Source organism: Poecilia latipinna, unplaced genomic scaffold, assembly GCF_001443285.1.
Source record: "Poecilia latipinna isolate Pla-1442-1.1 unplaced genomic scaffold, P_latipinna-1.0 Scaffold11, whole genome shotgun sequence".
Taxonomy (NCBI): Eukaryota; Metazoa; Chordata; class Actinopteri; order Cyprinodontiformes; family Poeciliidae; genus Poecilia; species Poecilia latipinna.
In genome coordinates this window covers 389,451-414,258 of record NW_015112627.1, presented here as the reverse complement: position 1 = coordinate 414,258, position 24,808 = coordinate 389,451, and the positions used below count along the sequence as shown (strand labels likewise).

At 39.6% G+C, this 24,808-nt stretch overlaps 3 protein-coding genes across 3 annotated transcripts; 2 read left to right on the top strand and 1 right to left on the bottom strand.

Annotated features, from left to right (window-relative positions):
- Positions 1–9,951: 9,951 nt before the first annotated feature.
- Positions 9,952–10,803, top strand: LOC106945720 (HRAS-like suppressor 2). The gene is made up of 3 exons (XM_015029615.1): positions 9,952–10,070; positions 10,252–10,375; positions 10,574–10,803. The coding sequence occupies exons 1-3, from the start codon at positions 10,017–10,019 to the stop codon at positions 10,801–10,803; spliced, it is 408 nt and encodes a 135-aa protein (XP_014885101.1). The 5' UTR covers positions 9,952–10,016.
- Positions 10,804–12,813: 2,010 nt separating this feature from the next.
- On the bottom strand, positions 12,814–16,471 carry alg2 (ALG2 alpha-1,3/1,6-mannosyltransferase). Its single transcript, XM_015030014.1, has 5 exons — positions 16,299–16,471; positions 15,668–15,839; positions 14,853–14,990; positions 14,560–14,727; positions 12,814–13,905 (listed from the first exon to the last, which is right to left on the bottom strand). The coding sequence occupies exons 1-5, from the start codon at positions 16,337–16,339 to the stop codon at positions 13,165–13,167; spliced, it is 1,260 nt and encodes a 419-aa protein (XP_014885500.1). The 5' UTR covers positions 16,340–16,471; the 3' UTR covers positions 12,814–13,164.
- Positions 16,472–16,714: 243 nt separating this feature from the next.
- sec61b (SEC61 translocon subunit beta) lies at positions 16,715–21,803 on the top strand. The gene is made up of 4 exons (XM_015030028.1): positions 16,715–16,868; positions 17,725–17,822; positions 20,462–20,566; positions 21,331–21,803. Exons 1-4 carry the CDS (start codon positions 16,866–16,868, stop codon positions 21,416–21,418), a joined length of 294 nt encoding a protein of 97 aa, XP_014885514.1. The 5' UTR covers positions 16,715–16,865; the 3' UTR covers positions 21,419–21,803.
- Positions 21,804–24,808: the final 3,005 nt, after the last annotated feature.

Genomic DNA, 24,808 nt, shown 5'->3' with positions numbered 1-24,808 from the left:
TCAAATGTTTAATCTGTTTGCTAAAGTAAATTTTTAAAAAAAGGAGGCGCTCACTCAGGGCACCATTACTTCAGGTTATCCCCTGCCTGTTTTCCGCCAAATGAGAGTACTGTTAGACTTTTTTTTTTTAAATAACTTAAATAACTCTAGATTTAGTTTTAAAGAATGACCAAATTTAACTTCAAAAGAAATGTTAAGAAGATCATTATAAGGAAATATTTAATAAATTAAAGTTAACCGTTTCTCTTCCTCTGCCGCTTTCACTACTAGGTGATTCATGCTGGATTATCTTCAGATAATCAGTTTATGTTACTCCCTACAATAACAGAAATAGAAAAGCTGCTGTCTTGGCACTTCAAGCTCTCTTCTCTCTTTCTCTTTCAGGCAGAGGTGAGATCACTTATCGACTTCACCCTGCTTATAACGCCAGGCTATTACCGCTGTCTCTGTGTCTCACACACCAACAGTCATAAAGCAGGTTTGGGATGCCCACCCACAGGGATTCATTTAAGACTTGTCAGAAATCACTCTGCTCACAGTCAGCACTATTGGCATGTTCTCCCCTCCAGACCTCCCTCCCCTCCTGCCCTCACAACCGTCCCTACCAGTGAACACTTATTACACTCACAGAGTAATCCTCCGTATTAGTGGGACAGGAGCGCGAGCATCTTTGTCCTGTTTGCACACAAGGTTTGGTTTGTGCTGTTTGACTGTAGGGATCTGAGTGTGTACCAGAGGGTGGAGGGGTCCGCTGTGCTGATGAAATGTTTGCTTTACCGATAAGGAGGCGCAGATGAGGCATCATCGATCGGCGCTCATTAAACATCGCCGACTGCGGTGACACACATTCATATTCAGATGACAAACATGGAAACACGCATTTACAAAGCCTGAATTCGCAGCCTCTCGTACGTCACTCTCCTCCTGTGTGAGCGGCTCTCAAGGCTTGTATTGACAGCTGACTTAAAATGCTTGTTGTCGGTGGAGTTATCCATTAAGCTGCACCGCTGCTCACTCTCTGTATAGACACACCGACTGGTCAGGGCCTTAAGAAGTGATTATAGTGCTGGGCAGTGGGAGCCTGGGGCCTTACTGTCATTAGTCTGGTTAATCAGAGCCTTGCTCCAGGTTAAGCTCCGCAGCCTCCAGAGACAGGCTGATGAGCTGAGAGCTGTGCCCAGCCTGCAGTGCTGGGTTGTGGGCTCCGGTGGCTCTCCGGTGGCCCCCCGTCTGCTGCAGCCAGTAATCTATAACTTCCCCCCGGAGTAAACGAGGAGGCTCAGGCTCCTGGACAACACTGACACACTATGCATGGTAATGAGACACACACCTGGTCACACACCCACACAGAGGAAGTGTTGGCAATCATCTGTCGGTCTCGAGTTCCTCCAGCTCAGTTTCAGCAACAATCAGCCAGCAATGGCTTTATGGTAATGCTTGGTGTTATTTGACACCCCTTGAACTTTCCCGGACTTCATCATATTTTTCAGACTTTTCATTGGGATTTCATATGAAAGCAAAGAAAAAAAAAGGTTTTCATGTTTTCTTTTTAATAAATAAAAATCTTAGATACCAGACTCTTACTTGCTTCTCTTCTTGCCTACCAGTTAAAGTGTCATTCTTTAGTTTGAAGTTGTGTCATACTTTGCAGATGTTCACAATTTGGGATATTGTTTCGCTACGTCTCCTTGATTTACGCTTCCCAACAACCTTCTCCGTCTGGCCTTGATGATGGTTCTTGTTCCATAATGTTCTGTAACAAACCTCTGAGGCCTTAGTGGAAATACTGAATGTATCCCTGAGTTTTAATGACACACAATTGGACAAAGTTTCACTGGATTTTAGTTGGGTAGTTTCAGAGTTAAAGGGGTTAAATACGTACTCACATTAAGATTTTCATGTGTAAAACATATTTTGAAAACCATCTATCCAATAACTTTAACTCCTCGATTATGCAGTGTTTTTACGTTGGTTTTTCATGTAAAAATCTCAAAATAAGACACACTGAAGATTGTGGTTTTAAGTGACAAAACGTGAAAAAGTTTAATGGGTACCAACACTTCTGCAAGGCACTCCATGAATGCTTATCTACTGCCTCAGCAGAACAGGTGCATAATAACCATACACATAAATAAAACCACACATGACTTAAGGGGTCTCCGTGAGCCTCTGGGGGCTGGGGAGGCTAAACTAGGCTTGACTTCTCCATCCCTGTGTCCCATGTGAGCTCATTAGCCCCAATCATAACCACTTCGCCATGTTTGCTTTGCACGCTCCATCCATCGACACTCCCCTACACCCTTTAACAGAATCGGGAAAAGAGTGAACGTGTGCCGCGGTTTAACAGCGGGAATGCGGGCGAGTTTAAAGGACGAAGAAGGTCAGAGGGGTCCCGAGAGACCCCTTGTTTCCCTATGGACTCTTCAAAGTGGGGTGAAAAGTAGCAAAATAAGTGGGTTATCAAGTGATGAAGTGGATGACCAGGATTTAGTTTGAGCTCAGTGTTTTTGCTGCTTTTTGTGCTGGGTGACCCAGATGGGCGGTGAGGGAGGAGGGGAGGCGGCAGGACAGATAAAGGAAAAGGGTTTTCATTTAAAAAATGAGTGTATGCTGCAGAGACAGGAAGGACCCCAGAGAGCAACAGAATGGGATGAGACAACAAAGAGCCTCCATCATCGTTTTAGTGAATAGATCTGTCCATCTATGGCTTTTTATCTCCCTCTGCTTTCTCTTTTTTTTCCTCCTCTCCTAATCAGCCTCTCATTGTGCCATTAGTTGATCCTGTAGTCTTAATCAGAGGCTTGGCACCGACATCGCTGCTATCCGCTGCCCTTCCCACACGCACACCGCAAAAAAAACCCCCACTAAATAAACACGTTTTAATGCAACACCAATCATGTCAGCTCCTCAATAAGCCCCCATCTCCCCTTTCTGTAGTCCGCAGCTCAAACATAACACATGGGAGGCTTGGCTCGTCCGTCCATCAGGCAGCTAACACGCTGCCTGTCTAAAAATGAGCGTGTGTGTGTGTGTGTGTGTGCGTGTGTGTGCGTTTGTGCAACTTCCCGAGGGAAGGGGGAATGATTTTAACTCAGTAACCTGAATCACCTTCTATCCCAAATCTCTGCTGCATGAACACTGTACACACACGCACACACACAGACACACGCACGCACACTGTCTTTCTCTTTTATGCATGTCGGTGAGTGTGTATTGATAATGGCCATTAGCATATTTATGATCATTGCCAGCCTCTTATTGTTTGCTCGCTCCATTAATCTTCATCTGCTGCCTGCCGACTGACAGCTCAATCTAGCGGGCCATCGCTGGGCAGCGGGCATACAGGCACTCCGACGCACCAACACGCCGTCTGAGGATGCATGGAGTGTATCAGCCATCGCGGGCATTGTCTCTCGCACACCTGCAGGTTGATACACACATCCAGGCAGACGGCGTGATTGACATTCACCCCTGTGGGTGTAATCACAGGAGGTTATCCCGGCCCAGCTGCATGGGGCTCTGCTTGCTGCTGCTGTGCACCTCTGAGGCGTCAGACCCGCAGGCCGAGAGCTCCTCCTGGGCTGGATGTGGGAGATGGTACCCTTTGATCAGGGAGCACCACGAGCTGCTATCCGTATCAACATCTGTTTGAGCTGCACTGACTGTCCTTAAAGCTGGGGGTACGGTAACTTTTATTTAAAAAGAAATGTTGTCTACATATTTGTTAAAACGGTCGCCCACGTCCTGACAGTTTAAATATGAGACATAATCTGTCAAAAAAAACAAAAACAAAAAAAAAAAAAAAACACTTCTCCATGAATGCACCGCTCCTGGTCAAAAACAACCAATCAGAGTCAGGAGGAGGAGGGTCTTTGCAGTGTTAATTATCCTCGTGTATATGCTGTAGCTTTAGTCTGTACAGTTAGTGTATATGCTTTTTTTCCATAAATGAATAACTGGTAAATAAGAAATTATGTGACATTGATTGATCAACTATTTTCAGTTCTCCTAAATAACTGTCTTTTTAAGTAAAAATCAAAAGATTTGTCTATCAGAATTGATTTTTGATAGATTTAACAGTTTCAGCTACTGATTATGATCTAAGTAATTCATTTTATCAAAAATAGTCTCAAATGGAACATCAGCCTGCCACAGTGTAAGGTACAATCCCAACTTTCCGCTGGTCATTAAGTTTTTACCAGACTCCTTCCTCAAACCAGTTCCCACCAGGGCTCCACCAAGCTTCGCCTCCTGGCTAACAGGAACAAACGCTCCTCCATGCAGGCTGTCGGGAAGACATACGTCTCCTTCATCTGCGTGGCTAATGTAATGATGGCATGTTCCTGGGCATGATGAGCGCCCAAATGTTAATATGTTTGCTCAAAGCCGGTGTGACTGAACGGCTTGCAGCTGATTACTTAGCTGAATGAGAGCTGGAAGCGGGCCAAGTTCAGCAGGAGGTCTGTTCTCCTGGTGCCTCTTCCTCTCTCCTCCCCGTCTTCTTTCCCCCTCGCTCCTTCTCCTCCTTCTGCATCTCCCCGCTGCTCCAGGAAGAGCCGCCTGGGAGTCAGGATATCTGAGCGAATTAAGACTTAGGCCTAGCTGGGACATGAATTTAACATCAAAGATGAATCGAAAAGCAGAGCGCCAACTCTCTAAATTATAGATTGAAATCTTTGTGACGGATTACCCTGAATAGATTGTGCAGCTATTGATTGAATTGGGTAAGATTCAGGATGTTGACAACATTTGATGGCCTGTTAGGAATACTTCAACCCATTGGAAAAGAGAAATATCAATGCCACTGGTATATTTGTGCATTAATTATGAAGCTGGAACCAAGAGGTGATAATTAGTTTGTGTCTGATAATTAGACTCCATCGTCATTCTGCTCCACTTCAGTCATTAAGCCGGGCACTGAATTTCTATCTCAAGCTTGTATTTGGTTATATTTTGTTCCTGACTCTTATAGAGTCAAATTTAGGAAACATGGCATAAAACAACCTAATAAGTTTTTAGCGAACTAATTTGGTGGAAACGTTTGCACTTCTATGCATAAAAAACTGTCCTGTTGCCTACAGAACAATTACATTTGTATGCTTATGGTCACAAAATCTGTCTTGTAATTCTTATTTTGATTCCAGTTTTCTTTTTTAGCACCAGTGTTTTTAACTATTAAGTGAAATGCTTATTGAAAATAACTCTTCTAGTAGTACCACACCACAGGACATTCTTTCTATAAATCATAGCTAACAGAAATTATCTTTATTTTAAATCCTAGACTGCTTTTGCCACTCTGCTTTTCTTTCTCTTACTTCAAGCTAGATTCTTGAGTTTCTTCTTTAAGTGGTGACTCAGGTGAGCCAGTTCCTGTATTTATTTAGCCTACAAAGACACAAGCTGAAGCTAAATTTAAATTAAACCTAAACTAGCCTGAAAGTCCAGCTTTGCCAAGCCACTCGATCCATCCCAACAACTTGTAAACCACCTTCAGGCATTATGTAGACATCTTTCACTTTTTAACATGTCATTGCTCACGAGAGGAAAATAACTACTTGATGGAAAATGTGATTTTATTGAATTTTATTATAATGTCACTCCCAAATATTTGTCAGGAGAATAAGATATTAATATTTTATAGATTTGTGCCTAAAAATCTTTGTTCTACTGTTTTTACTGCCTTCAGATGTGTCAGACCTCAACACGTAGGACTGAGGAAGTCATAATGCTTCCTGTTCCTGGGCCGTAAAGCCTGTTTTATAGAATCTATCTGTAACATTTGACTAGAAGAGATTATAGTCCTTTTACTGTGAACTCCCACAGAGACAGAAGTTATATGAAGCTTTAATAAATCACTCGTCTCCATTGTGGTATCAGCTGGTGAGGCTGTTTGCCGATGTGCAGTGAAGACTCATGTCGTGTTAACATTTATGGTGTGTAAGCTAATATATGAGAGTAGTTTATGGAAGCAGTAAAGGCTGAAATACATAATTCCCTCATATGTATACTGTGTAAAAGCGATTTTAAAGATGAGCCCTGAATACAGATGTAGAGCAGCTCAGTAAAGATCCTGCAGATGCTGAGAGAAAAATGCTAAATTATCTGGAGCTCAAATCAGGCCAGGGCGGCTTCATACTGATTCTTTGAGAAAAATGAGGATTTCTTTTATGTAACTATTATTTAATCTGGTGTGGGGTTTTTTTATTTTTTATTTTATTTTATTGATGGGCTGGACAGTAAATCATATGCAGAAATTTGATTCAATCAATAAATATGTTTCTTTCAAACTGACACATTTTCTGTTATCCTCTAAAAAGGGCTTGATAAGTAGATCTCCAAGCTTCCTTGAGGTCATTCAAAGTCTTTACTTTAAATGTATTTTTAGATTATTTTTCTCTAAAATCTAAAATCGCATTTCATATAAGCATAATCTGCAATGGAAAATGTAGACAAATCATTTCTTTACACGATGTGCCTGAAATGCACATTGTGTATTTCAGGACAGATTTTTTTAAGTATGAATGTGAGGTTGTGACTTGATGTCAAAAATCTTCTAGTGTGGATGAAATTAAACAGCCACAGCAGTAATTTAAAGGATGTAAGACACTTAATCCAAGTTATCACACCTAATAATTGTTGCCATAGTAATTTTAATCAGATTATTGGTGAATACATCTGTATAGAAAATGTATAATTTATGTTTAGTAAGAGTCTCAAGTTGCATCTAACAATTTTACGCTGAAGTAATTTGCATTTTTTTTTTCTAAACCAAATAAGAAATTTAAAGGAGGATACTCAAGGTTTAAAGTTTACAAACACCTACGTAGGCTTTGTTATCTACACCAAAAGTTATGACAATTAATTATAAGGTACATTAAGTTACAAATGTTCATCATCAAACCAGCATTTCCACACGACTAAGCAGAAAAGGTACTGCATAAGATTAAAAAGTGCTTGTTTTATTATATAAAATGAAACAATTTCACCATCGATTCATAAAAAAAAAAGAAGAAGCGGAAAAATGTCTAACTTTCCAGCTGGTTTCTGCTTGTGTCTTGCATGTTTTTCTCTGTTTTCATTGCTCCCAGTCCATGACCTGGTTAGGGTGCAGGAGGAGTTCACGCTGATATATTAACACTTATGGAGCCTCTCTCATTATCAACTGCATTTAGCCTATGATTAACTTACAATCACAAGGCGTGATTAAAAGTCAGGGTAAAAATATTCCGTACATGTTTAATGTTCCACTAACAAGGAGGTCAGCTCCCAAACTGCCAGCAAAATAGATATACGACCGTAACACACACATGCACACGCACGCACCTCGTCTTTGCCTGAAAACCCAGACCTAAACTCTTCACAGCTATCTCCCCGCCACACCTCGGTGCTGGCTGCGTGGAATTAGAAAACCAACCCCGCGGTCTCATTAATTAATTAAACACCATGTGCCAGTGGCACCTGGGTGCCGGTTATCTCTGCCACTCAGACGCACCGTGATCTTAATAACCACCTCACCACAGGGCAGTCAGAGTGGAGGAGGGGCCGGAGAGACGGTCCACAACTTAAATGTAAAGAGCATGTCTTCAAAGCGCGAGGAAGCGACTGCAGACCACAACTTCATGTCTCGTAAGAGAAACACACAGCGGGCGAAACTGTGTGGTTTTGTTTGTGTTTGCCTCTTTTTGTTGTGGTCCCCCTCGGATAGAAACCGACGAGGGCCTTAAATCACTGCAGCCCTGCTCTCCTCGTGATTTACAAATACCTCTGCTCACACACATGCACTCTAAATCCTGACCAATAAGCATTTTGCTTTTATAACATTAGTTTACATTTAAAAACATTTTAAAGTCTCCTTATTCACTAAGTTACATCAGCGTCTGTAATTCAAACGGTGCTGTAAAAATGTCAAGTTAGCCTACATATCAGCCAGTATTTAAGATTCTCATTGGTGCAATGATTAAACTATTAAAAACAAGGGGGAAAAAAAACTGATTTAGATCTTTTTTTTTTTTTTTTATATCGTGTAATCCCCTCTTGCTCAGACATGTCTTGGATGTGATTCCATACCTTCCCCTCATTTGAGTTATGCATACCTATAAATATGCAAATAATCCACTCTTCTCCCCACACCACTTGCCTGCAGCTTTTGAATGTCCAATCACTTTTCCTTAGGCCTCCATTTCTATGAGCCAATGAGGCCTAAAAAGTTGGGTTGTGAAACTTTTGGTGATTGGTGAAGGATTGGTGAGACAATTCCTGAAAGTCTGGCAAATCATTGTCTTTCAACAATATGCTCAAAGTCCAATTTAACTTTTTTATTGAACCTTTACCAGTACTCCTGTTTCTGTATAAAACTGTACTGAATGCTACAAACTTATTGAACCAATTCTATCTCTGTAATTACTAATAAAATTATTGTTTTCAGTGCTGGAATGTGACATCTTTGCAGACAGATCTTTGCAAAGTTTTACTACTTTAATAACGCTATAATTTCATCAGATGTAATCAGTTATTGTTACATTCACATTTATTAATCCTTTAAGATAATCTCTTAAAAAAAGAATAAAAATACATAAAAAAAGACAAGTACACTGACCGACAAGAAGTAAAAGTAGAAATATGATATGACAGAATTTAGGAGGTTTCATCAAACATTGTGCATACTGTTTAGATGTTTATTATCATACGCTGTCGTAGTTTTCCACCATGTAGGACAAAAAGGTTAGTTTGGGTCTTATTCGAACAGACAATCTTCTTCCTTGTGCTTGATATGGCAAACAGAAAGCTGCCACTCTTTTATAAAGGCCAGATTTGTTAAATGTAAACAAAATCTCCCACCTGAGCTTTGGATCTCTGGAGCTCCTCCAGAGAAACCGTGGGCCTCTTGCTGCTTCTTCGATTCATGCCCTCCTTGCTCAGTGTAGACCCATTATAATGTCTCGGTAGCTCTGCAGTTTGACTGCAAAGCTACTTTTTCCATATTTACTAATTAACTCACAGAATACCGAAGTATTCCTGAAGACCGTGGAATTTATTTAAGGGTATCAATGTAAAGGGGGCTGAATACAAGCGTAAAGGAGCATTTCACAATGCACGTCATGAAAATCTAGCAGAGGAAGAGTCTGATATCCCACTTATAGACAACTGGACTTCATTCTTGCATGTTTTTAAAACCAGTTTGTTTGTTTTTTAATCACCTTAACAAAAAGTTAAAAACTTAAATACTTTTTTTTTCAATGAAAAATGATTCCAAACACAATACTTACATTGATTCATTTTTTTTTACAAGGAGCACCTGCAGAATATTAATTTTATTTTTGATTAGGCTGGTGATGTAATGCTTTGTTTTAACAGGAACTGCTTAATAACTTAAATTATTTCAATTACCATAATATCTAATTACCTGACTGTTTGCCAGATAGCATCGGTCTAAATACCCTCAAAGCAAATATCAGGGGTGTGAAAGTGGGATTTTGCTTTTCCTACAATAAACCTCAGCTGATTATTAAAACAGAAAACATTAGCAATCAGAACCCGCCAGGCTCATATAAATTAATTGATCTGAAATATTCCACATGGTGGATCTTGGTATTTATTTTAAATTAAACCATAGTCAGCAGTACTAATTGGACCAACGGGGACAAATAATACCTGTAGCTGTGGAAAACAAGTGGCCACACCGTCGGCTTCAGCGCCTGCCAGCTTTTGAAATTGACTATGAAGGGGCGTCTGAATCAATACAAGATGTGAGGACTGAAAACTTAAAGAATTACTTAAAACCGATGAGATCTACAAGAGAAAGACATTTTTTACATGCCGGACACTGAGGCTGTTTGTGTCCACCTGATAGAATAAACACAAATAGAACACATTGCTGTTTAAAAGTTAATTATTAGGCCCGATATCATGCTGAAGCATTTACAACTGAGGGTATCTGGTGCTAAAGAACGCATGTCAGATGATACACAACCCATTCACAGGAAAACAGTCGACCAGATGATATCCAGCCTGCAGGTATGGACCGCTTAGGAAACTGGAGCAGCAGTTTTTCCCAACTCACAACACGAGAGGTTAGATATTTTTTAACATGCAAAACATTTTAAAAAATGTTACTTTCTTCATGAGCTAAGAGGAAGTCGTGAAAAAAATGGCTGTAATTTTGAAGTCAAAAGACAATGTTGCACAATAAAAGTGACGTGGAATATCAGTGTCAGAAAAGCAGTGATTTCTCTCAGTTATTTTTCTTTTCAGGTTGATCGGGGTGTGTCTACCGCAGAGACCGGAGACCTGATAGAGTTTGTGAATCCATGGTTAGGATTGTCTCTTTGGGGTGTTTATACTGGAGAAGGTTATGTCATCCACTTTTGGGTGGGAGGTAAGAAATAATTCCACATTTTATTTGAACTATTTAAAAAAATATATTTGTTCTTACCTCTCGTCATATGGTAAATTTGCTTTAGTGAAAAATATTTGTCTCAATTTCAGATGAAAACATGACGCAGCAAGCCTGCCGCAGCTTCCTTCAGCTGATGGCTCCGAAATCTAAAGGCGGTCGGGTCCTGAAGAAAACCAGAATCAGCAGGCGGCGCATCCCAGATCAGGGTCAACAACCACGAACACAACCTGACTGCATCTCCACCAGAGACCGTCTGGCGTCGCTGCGAGACTTTCCTGCATCAAGAGTTCAAGTACAATCTGCTCAACTTCAACAGCGAGCATTTTGCCGCATTTGTCCGATATGGGCACGCTGTGAGCAACCAGGTTGGTAAAATACTTAATGTAGGTCATACGAAATACGAGTGACGGGTCAAATATGCCAAAATTAAATATTATGATTAAATTTAAATAAAGCTAGAAGTAAATGTATTCCAGAAATTAAAGCCTAACTATATCATTATTACAATTAATTACTTGACCGAATAATTAACTGCAATATTTGTTAAACTTATTGAAGTCAAATCACGGTTAATTTGTTACTGTGAACCATAAAGTAATGATGAATGTGGTCCATCGGTCTGCTCTAATCTGATTGGTTAATCTGCATAGGAAGTCCACTTCATGCCAATCATCTAGATTATTGTGGGGAACACCTCATTGCATTTAATACAGGATAAAAAATAAATAAATTATGATATACTGCAAAATTATTAATGAGTTAATTAAAGGTGTAACAATGACATTTAATTATTTGGTATTTTATATTGGTCTTTTTTTTTTAACAAAACTAATGAAACACATAAATTGTGGCACTTTTGATTCTCCATACAGTTAATAAGAAAATAGATGTTTTCAATGTTATGCAACTGCTGATTAAGAAATGCCCCTTTTTTTCTGACTGCTTTTTAGTTTTATTTGAGAACTGTGTAAAAATCACAGGAAAATAAATTTATTTTAGCAAAGAAAAAAAAACACTAAAAACATCTTAATTTCACTGTGTTCTTCCAACAGATCCCCTTCAAAAATAAGAACAAAGCTCATTCAGACACAACTCAGACTCTCCTAATGATAATGCAACAGCGAATGGAAGCACAAAGTTAAGATCTCCTGTGTTTAGTCCTGCAGTGATTAAAGAGCAAAATGAAACTTCCTTGCTGGCATTTTTTTTTTTTTTGGAATGTTTTATTTACAGCATCAACAATGTATCTGTGCCTTCTTACTCCCCCACAAAATCCGTACAGAAGTCTATTAAAGGCCAACAAATGCACCAGCAGAAGTGGGACTCTGGAGATGGGGGAAACTATGTGTCTTCTTGTTTATTAAGACCTCAAGAATGCCAATAGGAGCATTTCTATACAGTAAGAAGCCAGAGGAGGCCATCGTGGAGACACAATGACCTTCTGCTATTCTCCTCATTGATAATGACCCAGACACAGGCTCACTGCCCATCTAATAAAGCCCAACTCTCCATCATCTGCTAATAGCCCTTTCTTGCAGCCGCAGGAGTCACAAACAGACCAGCGTCCTCTGAATACAGGAAGGGGAACAAAGCTGTGGACGGACAGCAGAAAAGCATCCACCTATCGATCTGAGATGGTGCGCTGCCCGATGGCATGCGGTGATGACTGCGCTGCTCCTCTTCAAAAAGACACAAAAACAAACTGTGCGTAGAAGGGGGAGGAAAATAATAATAATAATACACAGTGGAAAACATTTCACGCAACAATCAATCCTCGTTGGAGACTCATTTCCCAGGCTCTCGGTTGCCATGCTGCGGCACTTTTTCCACAGTTCCAGACACACAGACACCTACGAAGGTGGTATTTTTTCCGGCAACAGGACAGGTAAACTAATTTCTCATTTCTTAATTGGTACACGGATTCCATCGCTTTCGCGCCTCGCAGCAACCTCTCATGGGGAAGGCTGATTAATTGTCCTTGAAGTACTAATAATACACACCCAGCTCAGTTCACATACAGACCTGTGCAAAAGTTTCCAGCCGCTCTTTATATTGTGTTTTCAGTGAGGCAGACATTCTTGTAATCCTTCAAACTGGTACTGACTAATAGTTCTTCAGCCTTTCTGGAGGTCTTTCATTGTTGTTTTTTGGACTTTGGCTCATTTTAATGCTCATTTTCTGTCCAGTCATGACCACGACACATACGGTGATTTCAAGAACTGGACTAAAATGAGTGGAAAAGCTTTAAATTAATATTCTAAGTAAAACCACTGGAAGTTTAAAGGAATCTTGCTCAATATAATTTTATGTGTAAAAAAACAAAAAAAAACACTTCAAGATCCTGGAAATTAAAAACAAAGCAAAAGTTAAGCGCAGTAACATCAACATGACAAAAACACACAAAATATTAATGTTTTTGGTCTAGTTTCTAGTACAAATATTTTAGTACATTTGAAACAAGACAAAACTGACTCATAATTAACTTTCCAGCACCAGATAAGAGCTTGTTTTAAGTCAATAACTGTTTAAATTGACAAAAAAGTACTAGTTATAAGTGAAATAATCTGCCAGAAGAGCAGGACATTTTCCCATAATAACCTGCCAGAATATTTTTCCCATCACTAGTAATTTTTATCCATATTAATGAATTATTGACTTCCATTTCTTGATGAGCCTACACCGAAAACAGTAAGATTTTTTTTGTTTTGTTTTTGAGATGCCGCAGTTGTTCAGCTCCACATTTTCACAGTTTTCGTCCTCCCTTCCAATCACTTGCTCAGCTGGACGATATACCCATAGAGCTGGTTTGAGAAGGCCTGAAGAGAGAACCGCTCCTCCACCCTCCTCCTCCCAGCTTGTCCCATGTCCCTGCGGAGGCGTGCGTCCCTGATAAGCCTCTCCATGGCCTTAGAGAAGGCCTCGGCCGTGGGCTCGCACAGGAAGCCCGTCTCCTCGTCAGCTATGCTCTCCAGGGGCCCCCCGGAGTTCACGGCGATAACAGGGCAGCTGCAGTACATGGCCTCTACGGGGACGATCCCAAAGTGTTCTCTGCTGGGCGTGTACAGCACTGCGGTGGCAGTCTGCAGCAGCACCACCTTCACGGAGTCAGAGGGAGAGCGCATAAAGGTGACGCAGTCCCGCAAGTGGAGCTGCTCGGCCAGTTCAGTCAGCTCGTTGTAGTGCTGGACGTTCTCGGTGACTCGGTCATCGTAGCCCCCGGCGACCACCAGGTGAACACCCGCTCTCTGAGCGGGCGTGAGGCTGCATCTCAGGACCGCCAGAGCCTCCAGAGCGAGGCCCAGGTTCTTCTTTCTCTCGTATCGGTTCAGAGACAGAAACAGGTGGGTCACTCCCTCAGGAAGCAGACCCTGCAGGCCCTGTGCTTCCGTGGACATCTGATCGAACGCGTTAGTGTTGAGGGACGGGTAGAGGACGTCGGGCTGGACGCGGTTTAGACTGCAGAAGGTCTCCCTGAAGACGCCTGCAGTGAACTGGCTGTTCACTAGAATCTGAAAAGAGAAATTACAAGAAAATATTATTTATGTCGCATCTCTAAGAGTTTCCTTTGACTTTGTTAGCAGCTTAAGGACTATCGTCATTCTACATGGCTTGAATGGTTTCTGAGCTTTACCATGAATATCATCTCAAAATAAACTAAAATAATCCACAAACCTTATGGCTTTATTTGAATTTCAACAAAAAAAAATACAAATACATTTTTGTCTTTACAAATGAAAGTTTGAAGACTTTCATTTGTGCATTAATTTTCACCCCCTTTCACTGTGATACCTGAAAATAAAACCCAGTGCAATAGCTTTCTAATAAATGACCACTCCATTGACTTCATCACTCCTAAAAGACATCCTGGGGTCTCTGTTTGCAGTCTCTCAGCTTCAAGGGGTTCCCACAAATGATTGTTGGTGAGACAAGATGTCAGGAGTCACCTTAGCGATTAGTAAATCACCTGAACAAACTACGGCTGGAACCTTCTGGGGCTGAGTTTAGTTTTTGGCTTGTGCTTGGCTATGCTTGATAATATTTTATGCTACAATTAGATGAAAAAGACAATGTGTGGTTTTAACCAGGAGTGCATCCTAAAGGTTTTTGTCAGAGGTTCAAATCAGAGTCCTATGGAAGGAAGCAATTTTTTAAATCTTAATTACCATGTCAGCCATGCCAGTGGTGCGTTCTTCCATCCAGTCAATAGGAGCTCTGTAGAGCTTCTTCAGGGCTGACTTCCTCTGGGTCAGCAGCTGGTCCGGAAAGTGACAGTAGAACAGAACTTTCTTCCTGTGTCGGGACAACCGCAGCACCGGTATACACACCGACACCTACAGAAAAAAGTAAATAAATGTACACTTGTGTTAAGCCATAGGATTCGATGCAAAACAGAAGACGCCACTGCTGAAACCTCTGAGTTTCAGTGATCTGACACTGGCGGCTTAAATAAACTCACCTGGTCACAAAAGATGACATCATACTCCACACCGCTCAGAAAGACCAGGTAGAAGGCCACATAAATCATCCGGAGGTACGCACACAGAGCGTGCAGGTAGCCGAACACGCTGGTGGGTAACCAGTCGCCAGCACACACCTTTAATACAATTACATTTATGAAAGAAATTTGGACCATTGAAAGTCTTGAATATTTGTTTTTCAGACAAAATCTGTTCAGAGTTTATGAAAACAGGAAGCTAAACATGGCCTCAATCAGCTGCTAAAACAAGACACTGATCACAAACACACATCCAAACATGTTTTGGAGGAGATAAAGCAAGCGAATATTGCACTTATGGAATGGCTCTGATCTAACACTATTGAAAAAAAGTGATACCTGATGCTGAAAAGCCTAGTGTATTTAATGAAACCCACCAATTATTGTGAGAAAAGGGCAAAATAAGCAGCCAAAATTATTCCAAAAGCTTGTTGATGGATACAAAGAGTGTGACTGAAGTTTAACTTGCAAGCAGACATTTTAAAATCAAACTATAACGAGAATCCATAGCTTTTTACCCTAATGTGTTATTTTCAGCTTGTTGGAGAAAATCTATATTAAAATTAAATTAAAACTTGTGCACCAATGCATTTTTAAAGCGAATTGATGTTGTATCGTCACCCCACTCTGGAAAAAGAATAGCTTAAATTAATCACTAAAAGTTTAAAAAATATCTAAGATTTTCGAGCCGATGACGAATGTATGTAAGTCTAAGCTGTACCGTTTCTTTTATTTATTTATTTTTTACAAAGACACCAAGATACGTTTTAACATACCACAGGAAGATCTGGGTCTCGGGTCTCCGAGAAGCAGTGTTTTGGATCATAATGGGCGGTCCAAATCTGAACACTGCATCCTTGAGACTTTAGGGCAACAGCAGCATCAACCACCAGTCGCTCTGCACCTCCAATACCAAGATCCGGATGGAGAAACACCACCCGAGCCATTCTGCACATAATAATTACACAGTGAATTTAGAGTATGCATTTTGTTAAAACACTGTTTTACAAAGTTAAAGTTGTTTATATTTTCTGCTAAATAAACTAAATCCCACTACATAAAAAGAAATAAGAGAATGTCAATCTTACGACTTTTGTGTAATCAGAACTGAAATATACAAATGAGACATTTAAAGTAAAATCCTAACTTAAAACAAGAAGCAGACTGCACACATTTAAACACGTCATATAAACTCGTGCAGTTACCTTGTCTTTAATTATAGGTTAAAGTAAGAATGCACACTGACGGATGAAAGGGTTGCTTCAGCCAAAGTTTGGCATTTTTACATATGTGCTATTATTGACACTGGCTAGAAACCGTTTTACTAAATTCACATAACCTGACGAGAGCTGTTGCAACCAAAAGTCCAAAAACATTCAACAAAACGTGAAATACGGAAATGTTTACCTTTCAATTTCTCCACTACCTTGCTCAGTTTTAGAAACCATCGATTAAGCTCGCCTGATCTGCCACCACTATGATGAAGAATTGACAGTGAGCCGCCATTTTGGTTCCGATTCACTGTTGCTTTAAACTCATTTGAGTTCCCCATTTGAACCACAATGGCGTCAGTTTCCTACAGTGGACCCTTGTGAGACACGTCTCTCTCATAATCAAGGAGAAAAAGTCATTTGCCTTACAACAATTGGTAGTTTATTATGTGCATGTTTTTTTTCTAAATTGAGAACACATTTTAGTTATTTTTTCCACTAAAAATAAAAAACATAAAGCTGTGTAAGTTATTATTTTTATTTTCTTTTTGTGTTGGATCAATTCAGTCAGTCAGGCTTCTACTCGGTCGCCCTCACTGGTCCTGAATTTAGCTTTCGTGTCCCTTTTTAGACGTACGTCAGCTTTGTGAGCTCTCTTCAGAAGTTTTGACCAATTTCCTCACAATCTGCATTTTTTCTGACGTGGATATCAGATTCAAAGGAGGCTCCCGCTTTAGACCTGCATCAAAAAATATAAAACAAAATGGTAATTTTCTTATTTCCGTCTAAAAATGTGTGTTTTATCTAGCTAGCTTAGTTACATTCATTTAGTGCCAGTGGTCGTTTTGTAGTTAGCAGGTTAGCTGAGGACGTGGCCGTTCTTTAGAGATTCATGCAATTTTTATACGATTTCCTTATATAATACTTAATGTATTAACATTAATTATATATATATATATATATATATGTATATATATATATATATATATATATATATATACACAATTGCTGTGGTTAAATTGTAATCACAGTGCTACGACTTTTGCTTAAAACTAACCTGTTCTAGTGAAGGCATGTATTTTACATTTTATTATAGATTTTATTAAGATTTATTATAATTGAATATGTCTCGTTTGCCTTAATAGGCATGTTTACAGGTGGATATATTTTGTTTTTCTGTCATTTAATATGGAGATTAGACAGTTTATGCTAGATTCCCAAAACTATACTTTCTCACAAATACTGGATTTCCAGAATGACTTAATTTGTAATCTAGCCTTTAGTCTTCAACATTATGAAAGTGTAAATAAACCAATATTTACTCATTCAGTACACATATAAGCCTCTTCTGTAACATTATATTTGGAACTAAATTAATATTTTTGTGATCATTACTCTGGTTAATGTTTGTTGGTACGTGATTGGTCTGTAATATTGCACTTTTTTACTTTTATGCAATCTTGTGTTAGAATATTATTTTAAAAAATCATCAGACACCTTTTAAACCCTCTAATATTGTTGTTTAAAATGCATGGCTTTGAGATTCTGAAACAGTAATTGACCAAAGAAATGGCTGGAAAGCAAATTTATTTCACCTAAATCATATTTATCTTTTGTTGTAGCCTGGACCAGCAGCAAGTGCTACTAACGTTGGGGCGTCTAGCCGTTCCCCCAGTAAAACAGTGGCTCCCCGGGCTGCAGGCTCTACAGTCAGGCAAAGGTATGTAGTCTAAACTTTACAGTCATGTCTAAAATATGAATTTTTATGCAAGAAACTTTTCTTTCTCTTCACTGTAAGGGGACATGTTTCAGCAAATGTTAGTGTAAGGTATAATAATCCATGTCTACATTATTGTTTAACTCTGGGATTTAAAAAAAAACTTTTTTTTTTTTTTTTTTTTACTACATAGGTAAAAAGGGCTCATTTGTTAGCGTGAATCTTGAATTTATACAGTTAATAATAACAAAATAACTTCTGTTCTTGCTACAATCTTTTCACATTACTGGCTGCTGTGTAATTTACGTCAAAACAAAAAATTGTTTTGCTGTTTAATAAAGTATGTCCATCCAAACTATGGCTGCACAATATTGTAAGATTACCTGTTTGTGATATCAAATTAACACCAACTAAATAGGTAACATGACCCAACCTTGTGACGGTTTTGGTCTTAATGGAGTTTAAAAAAGTAGAGCAAGCTCATTTTAGTGGGTTTATTAGCTGGGCTATCTGCTCAGGAAGTCAGCCTGTAGTTGGCTGCTTTGAGACATATCGGCCATAGATTGGCAACTGTAGCTTTAAAACAGTGTTGGTGCTTCTTTAGCCTCCACTCAGTAACTGTTTGGTTTTCTTTTTACAAACTGAATTTTTTTTTTAAGCTGCTGAGTTTTTTTTTTAATCTCGTGAGGGAATGAAAAGCCCTTAAATGCACCAAACAACTGGAGAAAACTCTGCTCCCTCGGGCACTTTTTCCAGTAACCCTCAATTATGGGTCATACTTGATACCAGTAACTGGCCGATGCCGGGTTGGGAGTTTATTGGGTGGTTTAGACATATGCTGCAGTAGAACATCTGATTCCCACTTTACTTTGGGCCAAAACTTGTGCTACGTTACTAGCACTAGTTTTAGGTTTACAGTAATATTTACAGAGTTGCTAAGTGAGTGCACTTGTCAAAATTAAAGTTGGATGATGCACTTTACATTACACCGATGTGTATTATTGAATATTTTGGCAATATATCGTAGGTATTCATGATAAATCTGCATTGACATCCATAAGTAAGTACTGGGGCCAGGTAGCGACTCCGTGGTAACAACTGATGTTTCTTTGCATCTTGTTGCCGTTTGTGGGGAGTTTGGTTCGCCATGTAGTCGTGTTTGACAGAGATAGTGATGCAGTGAAGTATTGTGGAGTGTTTAACTGAAGTAGAGAATCAGTTCACTGTGTAGAGAGGAAGGGAAATAGATGGATATTGGCTATCAGCTATAAGAGCAATGTTAATATCGGCTGAAATTGTTATATTTGTGCATCTCTAATATCTCGCCTTATGTCAATGTTTTTCTCACTCATCTTTCTCATGTGTCATTATGATGCTACAGCACTTTTAGTATATTGGACTTAATCATCTGTGTCTGGTGCTGTTCCTCCTCCAACTGGCTGAATAAATTCATGCTACTTGTAATGTGATTTCCAATAAACGGTGAATTCCAATCAGTCTTTGGTGATATTAATACTGTTCACAATAAAGCTTAATCCTGCCAGTTCACACCAAGTCATCTCAACGTTCTTTCCAAGATTCAGTTTGTGTAATTATATAAGCTTTAAATTAAGTTTATATCAAGTCAATTCATTCCATTACAGTCATATCTGTTCAACTCAAATCCATTCAAATATAGTTAAATTTTAATGCATTCAAATTAGTTTTTTTTAATGTAATGATTATATAATTTTGCAAAACAATTTCTTCTAAGGAACTCAACCTGTTTGGTTTTCTTTAATGATGTTGCTAATTCAGATGATGATGACTGAGATCTTGTGGAGCCCTAGTCAAATGTCTCAAGTTGAGGTTTTAACATATAAAGAAGGTATAACTCGTTTGTACCTTCTTTCTAATCTGCAAATTAGGATCAAAATCAACATTTCAGTAAAAGGGTAAATATGGAATAAAAAAGCGAAAGTGGAGGACGTCTCTGATGGTTGTGTCTTCTGACTCTGAAATTGAAAGTTGCCACCTGTAACAGACTTTATTTTATTTTTTCTCAAATGCATAGATGTTATATTATTAATCATTTCTGATCACATTTCCATTTTGATTCTTGTTTTTTAATGAAAAAGTGAAAGTAAAAGCCCTGCTCCAACTGTTTATTTTCCAGCTGACTTTTTTTTTATTTTTATTTTTTATTAAATGCATCAGGTTTCAGGTGGTTAGTTCTTGTGTGCCCCCCCCCCCCCCTTCATCGATTAAAGTAGATGGATGTTGTCGTGTAGACTTAATCAAAGTGTAATCAAAAGGCTCGCTGCAGCTTCTCTCTCATTATTACCCATTACCACCAATCCTCTTCATTACCTCATTAACCTCTGTTTAATCTGTCCACAAACAAAGCAGCCATGAATCAGTCTGCTTCCTAGTTATATTAAGATTAAAATCTTAATTTTTTTATTTTTTTTTTATTATTTTTTTACTGTTAATGGTTTTTAAATGCCAATGATAGCAGGAGTGTAGCTTGTACAACTATCGATTACCAATTTGACCGTCTTCTCTTTTCTAACTAGTTTTCTTGCTGGTTAGGAAATGTGTTTTGTAAAATGTTTTTATAGTAGGTGGATTGAAGTTGTTTTTCATTTATGTCTCCTTTTTAGAAAAGCCACCAGCAGTGGCGCACGCAGCGGAGCCAGGACTACAGGATCTGCCGGCACCGGCGGCATGTGGCGCTTCTACACTGAAGACTCACCAGGCCTTAAAGTGTGAGTACCACTTATAAAAAAATAAAATAAAATAAAAACACCCTCTGTAGAAGAATCGCTCCTATAAACTCGCATATTGAGTCTGACATTTTGACATGCTTCACTTAGAGGTGCTAATCTTCAGTATTTCCGACTCTTGGGACGTTAAATGACAGGAAATTGGGCAGACGTGACTCTCTGCTAAAACAATTGATGCCTCCGAGTTTGGGACCTTCTTCATGTGCACACAGTTATTTGGTGGCGCAGTGCATGCTGGGAGAACTCTGATCCTCCAACTTATGTTCTGCTGAATCCTCGGCTCTGATATTAGCGAAGGCATCCCGTCTCCTGGCCATAAACAGTCGCGGCTGATCAATGGTGCCGTGGTCGTTATTGAGTGCGTCTCTCCAGCAGTCGAAGGAGGGCAGTGGTGGCCATACAGTGGTGTGTATCGAGTGCGTGTTTGTTCCTGCGTTAGACGCCAGCCTCAAAGCTTCATTAAAGGATCCACTCTGAAAGGTCAACTCAATTACAGCCTTCTGACGGGGGGGAGCAGGAAGGAGGGGCGGCGCAGGCGGAGGTTGGCATGGCAATGCTGCTACTTAGCAATGCGCTCCTCCGCCCCACCCCTCCTCGCTCTCAGAGCCTCCTTCAGAGATGAGAGCCCCTCCTTGTTTCCAAAACTCATCAATAAAATCAGATGCTCACCCCTGGCTGGAGCCATTGCAAGTGATGGGATTTGTGTGTTAATCTTGGTTTTAATCAGTGTCTCATTGTTTTGTCAGCGGCCCTGTACCTGTGCTGGTGATGAGCCTCTTGTTTATTGCTTCAGTCTTCATGCTCCACATCTGGGGGAAGTACACCCGCTCCTAAACTCCACCTGAAGACATCCGACATCTCAGCTTCTTAACTCTTTGGACCTGGACCAAACAACGAACGAACAAGTTTCCTCCTTCGCCATCACTACAACTCTGAAATTGGACTTTTGTGGCCATATTAGTTCACCATCTGAATCTGGATCAGACTATGGTAACCAGAATGCAGCTTTTACTCCCGAGGTTAGAGGGATGAAGTGTTGAGGACGCACCTCAAGACTTCAGAAGTTGGGAGCAGCACGTTTTCCTGCTCCTGCTGCATGGAGGACATTTGTGTTTTCAGGCCCCCTGTAAACATTTTTCCTCATAGCCTGAGCTTCATTTTTTTTGTTAACAGCATTTGTACAAAAATTGATTGTAAAGTTGTACAATAAAAAAAAAAAGGTTTGAGTTGGTTATTTTAAATTTCCATAAGATTAAACATTTTGTCAAAATGTATTTTCAGATATTTCTCGGAGTTGCTTTAAAACTATATTTCGAATAAAACTGCATGTATTTATAGACATTTTATTCAGGATTTAAGGAGTATTTATCAAAGCTTTTCAATTTTGTTCAAACTTGTATCTTATGATGGTCATATTCATTCTTAGATCCATAAATTAAAGACTTATTCAGGCATGAAAGAAAAGAACAAACATATGGCAGCAACGAATAAAGCTGAAATTTGCAGAAGAGTGAGATTAGCTTTGGAGTGCCACTCTTTATATAGTGTTTCATGAGGAGAAAGAAGTCAGGAAAAATGACTGAGTGCAGCAGCTTGGAGATCTAACAAACAGGCATCCGATGGAGTAATTTAAAAGCTCTCTGTGGCATGTCCAGTCTGTCTGCATTTCAAATGACCATTGTGACATTAGGTACTTCCAAAGACAAAAATCCTTGTTAAAAATAATTTATGCTTTTGTTCAGCTCACTATTTGTGCTATGGTACGGGCAGGTATTACCCACCAGGTTATTGTGCAAGTCTTACTTTTCTCCTTACATTCTGTCCATATTTGACATGTGAGGTTAACAGTAATTCAGTAATTTACCTGTCAAAGTCCCATCTTGGACACTCAGTCACACCACTCACTGCTATTCTGTCTGCATTTAGTTGTATGGTATATCTTCTACCCTAAAACCTCACTTTAAACTGAAGCTTCAAGCATTGTTGACATAAGAGAAGGTAAAATACAAAGAATGCAGCTGCATTCTTATGTTTTTCTCATTTGGCTCAGACACTCAAAAAAAGAAACCATTGCTGCTGAAGTTCATCCAGATGAAAAAGCAGAAACAACATTTAGATTTATTTAACCACACGATTTGCAAACCTAAGCAGATATTTCTTTGGAGTTTTTTATTTTTATTTTATTTTTTTTACTGCTAGAGGGTGATTGAAAAGTAAACTGCTGTAAAAGAGAAACTTTTCCTAAACTGACAAAGTTTATGCTCACAAACGACTCCTTGGTCTCTGGGCTGTCTCTGCTGGCTGCACCACAAACTGAGCTGTCTTCTCTCAACTTTAGGTTGTTGTTTGCCTTAAACAAGATTTCTATTGGTCAAGAAAGTTGTTTTTTGCTCAGTACCATTGGGTGTGACAGGCTTCTTGACGTTATCCATATATGGATGTGCTTCCTCTTTTAAAGAGCGACTAAAAGTTTTTTTGTTTTGTTTTTTTGTCTAAATTTTAAAAGTAATTTACTTCCTATCTGAAACACAATGTAAAGACTGATTTGGATAGAATTTTGGTTTCAATTTCTGTCTCTGCCAAATCTTTCCATTTCAAATAAATTAAAGTTTTTTTTTGCTTTTTGCTTAAATTATCATAAAATTCACCTTCTGGCCAGGCATTCCTCTGGTTCAGACACAACAACTACTAAGTTGTACCAAGTTATTAGGTACAACTTGATAGTACTGAGTTGGAGCTCTGTTTACCTTCAGAACTGCCTCAATTCATCATAGCATTGATTCAGCATGTATTTAGAAACAATTCCCAGAGATCTGTGTCCGTATTTATGTGATCACATCATGCAGGAGGTGATGCAGATTTGTCGTCTGAACATCCATATGAATCTCCCTTTTCACCACATGTTAAAGGTATTTTAACATACCTTTATTGGAATAAGATCTGGCGACTGTGGGATCCACCGAAGTTCAGTGAATTCATGTTTTCATGTTCCAGAAACCAGTTTGAGGTGATTTGAGCTTTGTGTGCTGGGATGGACATGGTGTGTAGCAACAGGCTGCACCACAACTAGTCTGTTTATTTCTCTTTCTTTTATTCATCTAAAAATGGCCTGATATGTAAATTTCATCAGATGTCCCCCACACTGACAGTACTGTGGTTTAATTTACAGTTAAGCAGCACTTTATTTGGCGGTAAGTGCTGCAATATTCAGATTGGTTCATCTGCATGTTGCCTCTGCCTGTCTTGTCTGTCCTGAGGGGGGCGCTGCAGACCATTTTACCAACCCGTCCTGAGTCAGCATTTCCTAACTCCAGTGTAAAACTGTCATCGCTCAGGAAAGGTATTTCCACTTTTACACTATGTGTGACTCTTAAAAATGATTATTATCGAACATTGCGCAGCATAAACTGTTTCTACAGCCATGTTGAACTTTAAGTGTCCTCTGTAATTTACTTCTGAAGTGACATGATCAAAAACGCTATTCTATTTATCAGTGTAAACCTCGGACAAGTGGACTCGTCGTAGCTTCTTATTTCGCAGCTGTTGGGGTGTTTTTGGTTCAACCTGCATCGCCAGGCTATCCGTGTTGAATATGAAACCTCCAGCTGCCGTGGCTCCTGAGCTTTGTGTTAAACGTAGCATTTCATGCCTGTTCACTAATTCATCCTGTTGCTATGGCCCTGCTTTCCGCGAGGCTCCCATCGTTCGTGGCATCCCTCTCCCCGTCGTCCGCACAGAAAACACACACACACACACACACACACACACACACACACACACACTGAGATGCGCTGACAAACTCCGTGGCCCAATTCACGGTGGCACAACACGGCAGTGGGCCAGAATAATTCAACGACAACAATTAAATATGAATCAGCCGCTGCCCAGCTGCCCCCTCAGAGATCAGGAGTCAAACAAGCGCAGGCCGCCCCTGTTGCTGCAACCTGTAGTTTCTAACTCCTCCTGGCAGCATCTACACCCGTCAACTTGATGTTTCCTTCTAGGGTCGAGCAGTGAGGAAAGCTTTCCTTATTCTTTATCATCCTTCTTATTGTTACAACTATAAACTTGGATTTTGTTCAAATTTTGTGTGTTAAAACCAACATAAAGTTGCAAATGTGGGAAGAGAAAGGAAAAGGAAGCATGGGTTTTGCTTTTTTTTTTTTTTTTTTTTTCTTTAAAAAATAAAAAAACGTAAAATTTGGTTATAGGGGGGGGAAATTT

Excerpts from the sequence above, each read along its gene's own strand:
- LOC106945720 (XM_015029615.1), top strand. The coding sequence starts at position 10,017 with ATGGACCGCTTAGGAAACTGGAGCAGCAGTTTTTCCCAACTCACAACA. Across the intron at positions 10,071-10,251 it reads CCCAACTCACAACACGAGAG|GTTGATCGGGGTGTGTCTAC; the intron begins GTTAGATATTTT and ends TTTTCTTTTCAG. Across the intron at positions 10,376-10,573 it reads CATCCACTTTTGGGTGGGAG|AATCAGCAGGCGGCGCATCC; the intron begins GTAAGAAATAAT and ends GAAGAAAACCAG.
- alg2 (XM_015030014.1), bottom strand. The coding sequence starts at position 16,339 with ATGGTTTCTAAAACTGAGCAAGGTAGTGGAGAAATTGAAAG. Across the intron at positions 14,991-15,667 it reads GAGACCCAGATCTTCCTGTG|GTGTGTGCTGGCGACTGGTT; the intron begins GTATGTTAAAAC and ends ATTGTATTAAAG. Across the intron at positions 14,728-14,852 it reads ATGTCATCTTTTGTGACCAG|GTGTCGGTGTGTATACCGGT; the intron begins GTGAGTTTATTT and ends TTTTTTCTGTAG.
- sec61b (XM_015030028.1), top strand. Across the intron at positions 17,823-20,461 it reads GGCTCTACAGTCAGGCAAAG|AAAAGCCACCAGCAGTGGCG; the intron begins GTATGTAGTCTA and ends TCTCCTTTTTAG. Across the intron at positions 20,567-21,330 it reads GACTCACCAGGCCTTAAAGT|CGGCCCTGTACCTGTGCTGG; the intron begins GTGAGTACCACT and ends TTGTTTTGTCAG.